Consider the following 13,278-nt stretch of genomic DNA (forward strand, 5'->3'; position numbering starts at 1 on the left):
CAAGCAGATGAGTAATTGAGACATCACTGGAATTGGGGTATCTTCTCCCACATTATGCTGCTCTCAGAGAGTCCCTTTTAAATGCATGGTTACAGGCAACTAATGTATGGAAGCCATAGAACTCATTAATATGAATTGAACCTTAAAAGAGTTGTCTATTCCATTTTTATATTAACCAGTTCAAGACCATTTACCTCCTATCCTGACCAGGAACATTTTTTTTTCTCATACCTGTGGTTTACAGAGCTGTAAAAAAAAATTCTCATTCAAATATTCAAGTAATTTTTGTGTCTTTTTTTTGTGATCCATGGGGCTTCATTTTTATGTCACTGTCATATTCTTTTTTTTTTTTTCTTGCCAAAATTGGTGGAAAAATAAAGAAAATAAGTGTCTTGTTTTTCACATTTTTTATGACCACAAAGAATTACTAAAATTATCTAAAAATTTCTTCCCCATTCTGTAACAACTACTTTTATACAAGTTTTTTTTGCGGGGGCGGAGCTAATAACAGCAGTTTGGATTGAGAGTGGCATTTTTACTTACTTTTTATACCTGTTATTTTTCATTTATTTTAAACATTGTGCTCCTATAAGGTCATAAAAGACTTTTGGAGGGAAGAGAATTTATATTTGTATATATTAGCTGCAGTTACAAGGTAAATGGAGCCTCCTGGCTGCATATCAGAGATGTCTGGGTCTCTTCTAACCCAGCAGCTGCGGCTCCCTTCCTGTACACAGTGATCACATGACTGCCCTGTATGGTGGAGGAAGCACCACCAGCTCTTCCTATTACTGCATACACAGCGCTTGTTTAATGCTGTGTATACAACGATCGAGAATGAACATACTGCAGCGTCATGATTGTGTGTAGCTGCACTACTATGTAGATATGCTTTACTACATCACTGCAGAGTAGAAGCAGGACTGCCTGGATATTTAAAGTCAATGGGTGGTCCTGAAGCAATTAAAAAATGAGACTATAGGATTATTAAAAAAAAGAACAAACATATAGTCTCCTACCAGACCCTCGCTGTTGCAATCCAGTGATGCCTGTATTGCCTGTTTGTCTTCTTGCTTCCTCTTCCAATGGGGGACTACTCATGACTGCTACGACCATTTAGTGGCTACTAATCTGCTGCAGCCGTCATATTATGTCCAAGCCAGAATTATCTTGAATTATCAGCTATGCAACAAAATAAAGACCACTGAATAATAAAAAAAAATTAAACTGAGACAGGAAGTTGAAGAAGTTTGTGGTGGTATGTGTATAATATTCGATATATAAGTTTCCTTATATAATGTCATTTAAAGTTCTCATCTTAGCGGAAACTGTATTATGTTATTTTATATAAAGAGTACAATGATTTCTGCAGCTCCATATAATCTTCATCAAAAAGATTTCAAAAAGAATCTTCATGGTATAAAATGGTAAACCAAAAAGGCCCTGTAATAATTACGGGTCAGCATAAACCCCAAAAATTAAATAATAATCTGACAAGCGAAAACAGACCCCTTACAATGGTATAATTTAAAACAATACACAACTTTATTTATTGACAATAAATTCCATTAAAATACCATAAAAATCTAGGGTGATGTCTTTCTACTTCTTTTTCTTTGCATCCACACCACCCTAGATTTTTATGGTACTTTAATGGAATTTATTATCAATAAGTAAAGTTGTGTATTGTTGTATTGTTTTCAATTATACCATTGTAAGGGGTCTGTTTTCTCTTGTCAGATTAATGGCATAAAATAGTTCTGGTTAAAAAAAAAATTGCATGTTTTTTTGTTTTGGAAAATGTTTTTTTGAACACTTAAATATGATATTTTTTATTTTTTTTACATAAATAAAAGTAATTTTCCATTCATGTATATAGTTTTAACTCTGATTGTATGTTGCAGGTATACAGAGGAGAAGACACATCATTTCATATCTCAGGTGTACAAACTAACATGGATTACAGATTTCGGATTTGTGTATGTCGTCGATGTATCGATACTTCGCAGGAACTCTGTGGCTCTTACAGTCCATCTGCATCTTTTATTATGAGACGGAATGATCTCGTGTTGCCGGAGGACCTAGCGCACCTTGACCATTCAAAACTCAAGGGCATGGTGCCTACTGATGAACAGTTTGCAATTCTGATTGTTTTAGGCTTTGCAACCTTGTCTATTTTATTTGCTTTTATACTTCAGTACTTCTTTATGAAGTAAACCATGAAGACAGGTTAGAGATATCTTAACTAATGCTGCGCATTATAATCCATTTATTCAAATATTCATTTTTAAATAAATACAGACATTTTCCGTTCGACATTTTATATTCGTATTTTTTAACTGTTTCATTACATTCTCAGTGTTTGGATGCACCTTTTTGAAATGTAAAGCCAGGACGTAGCTGAAATCTGTTTCTGTTAAGCAGCTATATTGCAGTATAAAGTACAGCGGCAGTGTTCCATAGCGGATTTATTTTTGGGACTTCTATTAGCGGTTGACTTTAATTCTAAATGACTGGTCAAAATGAAGAATAATTCTAAGCGATGTGGCTTTCCACCCAAACACACAGACATTCACTCACAACACGGTGTGTACATGAGTACAAATACACAATATACAAACTTATATTATAAAAGTAGAGAAAATGACTCGTACATATATAAAATTAATTGTTTTTTTTACTTGAAATTGCTTGTATTCCTGTTATATTGCTATCTTTAAGAAGGGAACTTAACTGCATGTTTACAAGCCTAAGTGATATACAATATACGCAAATGAAAACCGTGCCTTAAAATTCAATGTGCTTTAAAGCTGCTATGTTATCTGCTGTACATGGCGGCCGGCAGTAACATCGTGTCCAAGACCAACACAATAACATTCGTGTGAAATGAAGCATTGCATTGCCATGACCCTGCAGCGAGCTAGCATACAAGCCAAAACTTTACTTACTGTAGTTCACATTTCAGTATCTAACACTGTATGTTTTATATATTTGTTATTACCCTTATTATTATTTTTTATTCTGAATATACATTTTTGAAAATATACTGAAGCTTAATGCTAGATTTAAAGGTTATTCTAAGGTTTGACTAGATGTAAAGCACTGCTTGCTGTTTGGGAAACAAGTCCTACGCTATCCGCTCCCTTGGCATAGCAGATGACAAGTCCTACCTGTATGTATGTACACAAAGTCCTACATATCAAAAGGCAGGAAAAAAATTCCAATTCTAAAATTATTAAAAACAAAATCAATTTTAACCCTAAAATCTACAATGCAATTCTGGATCCAGGGAGTCAACCTAGTTTTTCTCATTAGTAAGGACTATAAAAGTTATTAGTGTATGTGAATAATCTTACATTGAGGCCACTGTGCTGCCAACAAAGTAGATGAAATATTATTCATAGGGAGTCCAATGATTAGTCATAATGGTTTCCTAATTATCATAACCAATAGTTGACATTGAGATTTTTTAAGCATATAGCATATCTTCTTTAGAGATTTGTGCACCTCCTCATTTAGTGCGATCATCATTTAGTCAATTTCCGTTAAATACCAAGGCCTCAATTCACAATTCTTTTTGCACCCTTTTTTGGATTAAAAAATTCAGTATGGCTTTTGCATTATTTTTAGGCTAGTTTAGTTTTTTTTTAGCCCTAGTTATTACTTTTTAACTTAGCTCGACGGTTTGGGCATGGCTATCATTATTCAAATTTTTTCTGCTAATTCATCACTTGAGACTTTTCGAAATGTTGGAAAATTTTTACATTATTGTACTCCTGTACCTTAGTGTTCTTTCACACTGCGCTTTGTCCCTTGCTCGTTATTCCCATTGGGGCTTATGTCTGAACCACCTCAAAACTGGATTCAGGTGTATGTTCCGAAGGAGTCATTCACTATAATGGTTCCAACAAAATCAACATGTTCTCTGTCGTGCATAATTTTCGACAGTACTGAAGACGAACACTCAGTCGTATTAGATTACGCCTTGCTTGTCCGCCTCCAGTAGGTGTACGTGCCCGAAAATGATGCACAACAGAGCACATGTTGACTCTGTCGGCACCATTAGGGGGTCACACGGCCTTCGATTCTCTCATATCGGGCCGATTAAATGTCACTCGGATCAAATTCTGTCTGAGTTTGAGCCTAGTGTCACCTTAGTGAGAGAATCGTATCACAGGTGCTGTTTTCTCCATCTTCTACATTGTCTCTGTCCGTGGATGTGGAACTGCACTTGGATGACATCAGTGTGTGCAGTTCGATGTTTCACACACACCCATAGACTTGTATGAGTGCGTGTGATCCGATCATTGGATGCACCCGCAGCATGTTGCGATGGTTTTCTCATGCCGAATCGGAATGAGAAAACAAATCGCAGATCTGCACTGCCCCATAGTATAACACTGAGCCGAGTGCTAACTGATAAAACATCATATAGCACTCGGCCGTCTTATATGGTCGTGTGAGTGAGCCCTCTTAGTCGGTGGTCCTGTCAGCACATACGCCCAAATCCCGTTTTGCTGGGGGTTCGGATGTAAGCCCCGAAGATACCAATGAATGTGGGACAAAGCACAGTGTGAAAACACCCTTAGTGGGGTACAAAATTTGTGTACATTTTTTGCCCAGTTGAAGGCAAAAATGCAACATTTAAAAGCTTATCGAAATAGTTGTAAAACATTTTACTCAACAAAAGGCCAAATAAAGCAGAAGAGCAAAAATAAAAACGTCTTTGCATTTGCACTAGATTCCTCAAACATTGTGAGCCATTTTGATAACTTTGGCGAAGACCAAAAAATGACTTTAAAAAAAAAAACATGCAAATGACAAATCTGACCCTAATCACAATAGTCAATGTTTTTCTTAAAGAATTACATGAAGCAAAAAGCTTTCATTTTTATTCATTCTATGACCTTTCCGTTTTTTTACAATATCAAGTGCCTCAGGGAAACATTTCAGCTGAAGGTGCAGTTCATTTCCAAAAGGGGCAACAGACACACAACATATACTCTGCTTTTATATAAATCTATATTTTGTATATTTTTGCTGCTTTTCTTTGCATCGTGATAGAATTAAATGTCTGACGTTCACTGAGGTATCTTGTCATATTCCTCTATATAGAATATCTGCTTTTTATTCCCATAACCAAAGCAATGGGGAACTATTTGTTTTTTAGTTTTTTTTTTGTTTTTTGTTTTTTTTTACAATATATTAAGTACTTTTAAAGAACCAATTACAGTGCAATCTTTTATTTATTGTAAAGACAAATAAATATGTACTAATATTTGTAGCATGATCATTTTTCATTTTTTTTTGTAATCTAGGTTAATTTTACCCAGCAGCATTTTAAGTGATCTCTGTCTTTATGCGAGATTTTTTTTTTGTATTGTTACCTAAAATCAGCGCATGTAAAGCCAAAAAAAACATCCGTGATTGAAACGTTTACATGTAATCAAACTCTTTAATCATCTCTTCTGAGGAAAGTGTTATGATCCACTAATCATGCTGTGTGCCTATAACGATGTAGCAAATGTTAGAAATTGTCATGTAATATAACTGCAAACACTATGTTAACATAGCTCTGCAAACTAATATTTCTGCCAAGGTTGTGGCAAATGACTTTTTTTTTTTCTTTTTTTTTATTTAAATATATTTTATGTCTTCTGTATTTTATGAGCATAATCTATACAGGTGTTAATAAAAGTCATTTTTGTATTTTATTAAATGTACAAAGTAATTGTCCCATTGTTTAAAGGAGAAATAAAGTATTGTGAATTTTAAAAAAAATCTAAAGCGGTGCTGCTACCTTGCAAAAAAAAATGAATTGCTAAAATAAATTTCCTGAGAACAATGCAGTTGGTCAATAAAAAAAAAATAATAGAATTTTAAAAAAGAAAAGCTTGGGGTATGTTTCCTATAATCTTGTATGCTTTCATTCACAGAAGCATTATTACTTTTTTTCCTGCAAATGAAAGGGTTTGTTGATTTTAATTTTTTTTTTTTTTTTTAGAAATAAGCAGCCAACATCAGTAGATTAAAGCTAAATATCATTATGTTTAGTACCTTTTTATAAAAATGGTAAAATATACCGGAAGTCACTGATTATACCACTTCCATATTAGCTACGCTATCAATACATCATATCTGTAGTGGTAAGAAAAAAAAAAGTGTAAGAAAAAAAATGAAAAAAATGAGCAAGCATTTTAATAATATATAATTGCACCTTAACTCTTTAATCAAAAGAAATGAGAAGGTGGGGGCTATAAGAATTTTAAGGTACGTAAAACATATATCAATTTTTAAAATAATTTTTTGTAATGCTGCTTTTGAATGTTTCATGATAAATGTTACAGTGTAATCTTGTTAGAGTACACAGGCGTTGTCATTTTATTCCAACCATTAGTAAGCCACTATGGGAATATTTTATATATGCATTTGGAAAAAGGAACATTATTGGCCAGTTTTAGAAGATATTGTCTTTTATTTCTGGAGGGACTTATTTTTTATTATGGAATTAATGTAATTTTTATATTTGTGTCCATTAAAAATATGAATTACCAAAATATATTTTTATATTTTTCTCATAGTCCTTTTAATGCTTTATTTTAATCATACGTTCAGGCTCCTAAAGAAGCCATGCCAATATTGGCACGCCAAGCCTCCAACAACGGAATATCATAAGTTTGTCATATGATAGTCATTTTCCGCAATTAGAATTGACCTTTTGTGCATTATTTCTAATTTGAGAATACTCATCCAAAGCTTTTGGTCAGGATTTGACACCTGCATTCGTGTTCACTCTGACATGACCTGTTGATAAAAGAGCAGTCATTTCTTTAATGACCGCTGTACCTTGGCAGGCAAATGAAATAAGTGCAATGGCCTACTTCTGCTGCTTGCAAAAACAGACTGGCAGAGAAACTAACTAGTCACCTTAGATCTCAGTGTCAGGATGTAGCAGAGAAAAGAACTAGTCACCTTAGATCTCTAGGATGTGCAGGTTGGCTACCAGATACCTAATTGCAATAGATTTGTTGCCTCTTCTGGTCGAATTGAAAGCAACAATTAGACAAGTCAGAATTGTATTTTTGCACAACAACTGTTTCAATTGAATTACAAAATATTTTTTTACCTCACTATTGGACAAACATTCCAAACATTTCACTAAAAATTAAATCACATTTTTCTGGTATTGTAAATTTAAGACTACTTTGTATGCATTGTATTAAAGCCGTTATATCTACTTTAATGTATAGATTTTGCAAAATTAAGAAATTGCTACAGTATGTAAAACTTAATTGTACTTCTAGTGTATATGTAATATATTTAAGCCCAATAAATGTTTTACTTCTTATCTTGTTGGTCAGTCATTTTTTAGAATTTTGTTGTTTTTCTGATGTTTAAGGTTATGTTTGTTGTAGAGCAGGGATGTCAAGCTCAAACACACAGAGGGCCAAAATGAAAAACTTGGCCAAAGTCACGGGCCAACCAGTATACAGTATAATGGGCCTCAGACAGTCCTCCATACAGTATAACGGGCCCCACATAGTCCTCCATACAGTATAATGGGCCTCAGACAGTCCTCCATACAGTATAATGGGCCCCACATAGTCCTCCATACAGTATAATGGGCCCCACATAGTCCTCCATACAGTATAATTGTCCTCAGACAGTCCTCCATACAGTATAATGGGCCCCACATAGTCCTCCATACAGAATAATGGGCCCCACGTAGTCCTCCATACAGAATAATGGGCACCACATAGTCCTCCATACAGAATAATGAGCCCCACATAGTCCTCCATACAGTATAATTGGCCCCATATAGTCCTCCATACAGAATAATGGCCCCGCATAGTCCTCCATACAGTATAATGGGCCCCACATAATCCTCCATACAGTATAATGGGCCCCACATAGTCCTCCATACAGTATAATGGGACCCACATAATCCTCCGTTTAGAATAATGGCCCTGCATAGGGGTGGTGGTTCTTGTGTCGCGGGACAAATATAACCACCCTGCGGGCCAGAGTTTGACATGTATGTTGTACAGTATGTATAAATATAAAATAACTAAAAGAAATGTCATGTAAATAATTCCTTGATATCTAGCCAATCACACTTGTTTGTATATTGTGGTAATTATAGTATATTAAAATGGCAGCCATCTAGTTACATTATCTTAATAGGACAGGCGCCTGTGAGCATGTGGAGTAGGAAGCCATGCTCCCTTTATGTGTAGGAACATTTGCTTCTAGTTAATTGAATGATCTAATACTGGAGTTGCTAAGAGTGCTGAGATAAGAGGGGGCTGTTTACAATGCTGTCCACCCTGTCTATATGATCAATACTGGAGATACCAGGGGTGCTGAGATACTGTAAGATGAGGCTGCTTACACTGCTGTCCACACTATCTGATCTACCACTAGAGATACCAGGGCTGCTGAGATAAGAGGAGATTGCTTACACTGCGGTCCACCCAGTCTATCTGATCTAACACTAGAGATACCAGGGGTGCTGAGGTAAGAAGAGGCTGCTCACACCGCTATCCACAATGTATTTCTGATCTAATACTGAATATAACAGTGGTGCTTAGGTAAGAAGAGTTCATATCCTATGTAATGTAAACAGCATACTTAAATATATAGTATGGACTTGTGTATATAGCATATAGGAAGGTGCTGTGTGTATATATAGTGTAGATATGTGTATATAATATGGTTCTGTGTGTATATTAGTGTGGACTCTACACTATATATAAAGGCACATCTCTACACTATATAATTTACACACAGCTCCATACCATGTTTTATGACACAGTATATACTGTGGAGCTCTGTATATGGTGTGTACTCCCCATTCCAAATTATATACACAGGCATGATTCACTCGGCTGCTTCCAGAAGTAGACTCAGGACACGGTTTCCTCTGCAGGTTTATTGTAGCAGCATAAGCACTGCATATTCAGCAAAATAAACATGGCCTTTCCGGCCTAACTGCAAAACAAAACACCAAAGTATTGCACAGTCCATAAGTGAGTGGATTTTGCCCGCTCTTGGTATTCCAAACCATTCAGGCAAAGTCCTTATGTGAAACTCTCTAGCTTCCACACACAGCCTGGAGACTTCACTCTCCAGATCAGACCAGAGAAAAAAAAATAGTGAATGAGCATTTAACCTTGCTCAACCACACCCTGAGGGGAGGTAGTGTGAATGGCTTCCCACCCTCTTTGCCATTCACAAAAAAACACACCCTTTAAGTGAGTTAACCCCCAGCATATAACATGCTGGCAGAAAGTTTGTAGGTTTCAGTTCACACACGCTACCAGCCGGAGTGACACATACCTCCCTTCGTATAAAACTCCAGTGACTCTGTCACAATATACACTGCACTGTATCACTTCTCCTGTCCTGTATACAGGCTGTAATTCTCAGTATCTGTATTATTCTGTATGTATACACTGCACAGTACCACTTCTCCTTTACTGTATATATACACTGCACAGTACCACGTCCCCTGTCTTGTGTGTGTGTATATATTGTAACATGGCCGCCGGACATGTCCTTGAGGGGAGATATGTATCGTTGAGGTTGGTAGCCTCAGTGATATAAAACCAGGAAAGCATGCTCCAGCACACATAGTGCTGAGAGGGTTAATAGAGCGTATCAGGGCCGGTTTGTACGAGCAGTCATAAGAAACAGGTGGGATTGGCTGATCACATATCTCCACCCTAGGGTGTGTGTATAAAATGGAGACCGAGTGTCTCATTCAGTCTCTGTGGCTGGAGGTGTGGAGACCTCCAGCGTGTCTGTGCTAAAAGACACTGACTGTGAGCAGGCGAACCCACAGTACTATATGGACTGTTTATTTTCTTGTTTTGTTACTTTGTGCCGGAGAAAGCTGTGTTTTGTTTTCTTTGAAAGTGCAGTTTATGAAGCCTGAATAAACGTGCCTTGGACATTTTAAAGAGACAGTGTCCTGTGCCTACCTCTAACGCAGCTGAGTGAGTACAAAACCCTACAATATATATACATACATACAATGCACAGTACCACTTCTCCTGTCCTGTATACTGGGTGTAATTTTCAGTATCTACATTACGCTACATTCACACGTTCAGTATTTAGTCAGTATTTTATATCAGTATCTGTAAGCCAAAATCAGGAGTGGAACAATCAGAGGAGAAGTATAATAGAAACATGTCACCACTTCTGTATTTATCACCCACTCCTGGTTTTGTCTTACAATTACTGAGGTAAAATATTGACCAAATACTGAATTTGTGAACGTGGCCTCATTCTGTATATATGTATACACTGCCCACTACCACTTCTCCTATCCTGTATACTGGATGTAATTCTCAGTATCTGTATTATTGTGTGTGTGTATATATGTGTGTGTGTGTATATATATATATATATATATATATATATATATATATATATATATATATATATGTGTTATACAGTTGTGCTCAAAAGTTTACATACCCCGGCAGAATTTTTCCTTTCTTGGCCTTGTTTCAGCGAATATGAATGATAACATAAAACTTTTTCTCCACTCATGGTTACTGGTTGGGTGAAGCCATTTATTGTCAAACTACTGTGTTTTCTCTTTTGAAATCTTAATGACTACCAAAAACATCCAAATGACCCCGATCAAAAGTTTACATAACCTGGTGATTTTGACCTGATAACATGCACAGAATTTGACACAAATGGGTTTGAATGGCTGCTAAAGGTAACATCCTCACCTGTGACCTGTTTGCTTGTAATTAGTGTGTGTGCATAAAAGCTGAGTGAGTATCTGGGATCCAGACAGACTCTTGCATATGTCATCCAGCCACTGATGTTTGTGGATTGTGAGTCATGGGGAAAGAAAAAGAATTGTCAACGGATCTGCGGGAAAAGGTAGTTGAACTGTATTACACAGGAAAGTAATACAAAAAAATATCCAAGGAATTGATAATGCCAGTCAACAGTGTTCAAACTGTGATTAACAAATGGAAAATCAGGGGCTCTGTAAAAACCAAACCATGGTCAGGAAGACCAAAGGAGATTTCAGCCACAACTGCCAGGCAAATTGTTTGGGATGCAAAGAAAAACCCACAAATACTATCAGCTGAAATTCACGACTCTCTGAAAATTAGTGGTGTGGCTGTTTCCAGATGCACAATAGATGCTTGAAGAAAAATGGGCTGCATGGTCGAGTCGCCAGAACAAAGTCATTACTGCGCAAATGCCACAAAGTATCTCGCCTACAATACGCCAAACAGCACAGAGACAAGCCTCAAAACTTCTGAAACAAGGTAATTTGGAGTGATGAGACCAAAATTGAACATTTTGGCCACAACCATAAATTATACATTTGGAGAGAGGTCAACAAGGCCTATGATGAAAGGAACACCATTCCTACAGTAAAGCACGGAGGTGGATCGCTGATGTTTTGGGGATGTGTGAGCTACAAAGGCACAGGAAACTTGGTAAAAGTTGAAGGAAAGATAAATGCAGCATGTTATTGCTACGGATCCGGGTGGTGGAACCTCTGTGCTGCAGAGCAAGGAGGGACCAGAGGGGTGTAACTAGGTATCAACTTAGACTGGCCAAGGTCGCACAGCGGCTCAATCGACTCCGTGAACCAGGGAAGGACCGAGCAGAGGGACCAGGTGCTACTTTGGGCCTGTCCTTGTATGAGAGCAGGTGACTCCCACAGGTAACTGGCAGGAGCCTCCGGGTAGGCACGGCAGGTAACTGGTAGGAGCCTCCAGGTAGGCTGACTGATAGGCATGGCAGGTAACTGGTAGGAGCCTCCAGGTAGGCTGACTGATAGGCACGGCAGGTAACTGGTAGGAGCTTCCTGGTAGGCTGGCTGATAGGCATGGCAGGTTACTGGTACGTTCTATAGGTAGGCAGGCAAGCCAGGCCCATAGACAGATTGGCGGGTTTGGATCGTAGGCAGACCGTCGGGCTGGAGCGTACACTTGGCTGGCGGAGACAGGTAGTCAGGCTGGCGGACAGGACTGGTAGTCAGGTTGGCGGACTGGACTGGTAGGCTGGCGGACAGGACTGGTAGTCAGACTGGCGGACTAGACTGGAAGGCAGGCAGGTGGACTAGACTGGAAGGCAGGCAGGTGGACTGGACTGGTAGTCAGGCTGGAGGACTGGACTGGTAGTCAGGCTGGCGGACTGGACTGGTAGTCAGACTAGCAGCGGGACCTGAGGGCTGAAGCAGAGTTTAGGACACAAAGCTACAACCTTGCACGGGCACCTCCATTTTGGAGGAGGTGCCTTTTATATGAAAGGTCCTCCGGCAATTGGCCGGGGACTCCTTAGGACGGCGCTCGCGGCCCCTTTAAGAGGGAAGGAGCGCGCGCGCACCCTAAGCACAGTGCCTGGGAAGCTGCGCGCGCCAGCAGCAGGAGACGGGAGCGCGGCCGTAAGAGGGACGGCATCTCTGCTTGTCAGGGGGCAGAGATGCCAATACTACAGTACCCCCCCCCCCTTTACGCCCCCTCTTTTTCAGGCCGGAAAGAAATTTTTTAAGGAGAAGCGGGGCGTGGATGTTCTCCCTGGGTTCCCAAGTTCTCTCCTCTGGGCCAAACCCCTTCCAATCCACCAGAAAAAAGGTTTTTCCTCTTACCCTCTTGGTGGCCAGAATGTTCTCTACCTCATAGACGTCCTCAGCGGAGACCGGAGCTGGGGAGGTACAGTCATATGAAAAAGTTTGGGCACCCCTATTAATCTTAAGCTTAATGTTTTATAAAAATTGGTGTTTTTGCAACAGCTATTTCAGTTTGATATATGTAATAACTGTTGGACACAGTAATGTTTCTGCCTTGAAATGAGGTTTATTGTGCTAACAGAAAATGTGCAATCTGCATTCAAACAAAATTTGACCTGTGCATAAGTATGGGCACCCTTATCATTTTCTTGTTTTAAATACTCCTGCCTACTTTTTACTGACTTACTAAAGCACTTTTTTTGGTTTTGTAACCTCATTGAGCTTTGAACTTTATAGCCAGGTGTATGCAATCATGAGAAAAGCTACTTAAAGTGGCCACTTGCAAGTTGTTCTCCTGTTTGAATCTCCTCTGAAGAGTGGCATCATGGGCTCCTCAAAACAACTGTCAAATGATCTGAAAACAAAGATTATTCAACATAGTTGTTCAGGGGAAGGATACAAAAAGCTGTCTCAGAGATTTAACCTGTCAGTTTCCACTGTGAGGAACATAGTAAGGAAATGGAAGAACATAGGGACAGTTCTTGTTAAGGCCAGAAGTGTCA

General features: G+C 38.4%; 1 protein-coding gene across 2 annotated transcripts in view; it reads left to right on the forward strand.

Moving 5' to 3' along the window:
- The window catches only part of FNDC3B (fibronectin type III domain containing 3B), a 413,666-nt gene extending 406,318 nt beyond the window's left edge, over nucleotides 1–7,348 (forward strand). For both annotated transcript variants that reach the window (XM_073674905.1, XM_073674906.1), the window contains exon 26: nucleotides 1,905–7,348. In XM_073674905.1, the coding sequence (XP_073531006.1) occupies nucleotides 1,905–2,216 (312 nt within the window). In that variant the 3' untranslated portion in view covers nucleotides 2,217–7,348. The remainder of the gene's footprint in view (nucleotides 1–1,904) is intronic.
- The last annotated feature ends 5,930 nt before the right edge of the window (nucleotides 7,349–13,278 follow it).

This window comes from Phyllobates terribilis, unplaced genomic scaffold (genome assembly GCF_046119375.1).
Source record: "Phyllobates terribilis strain yellow unplaced genomic scaffold, ASM4611937v1 Scaffold_3__8_contigs__length_932513732, whole genome shotgun sequence".
NCBI lineage: Eukaryota > Metazoa > Chordata > Amphibia > Anura > Dendrobatidae > Phyllobates > Phyllobates terribilis.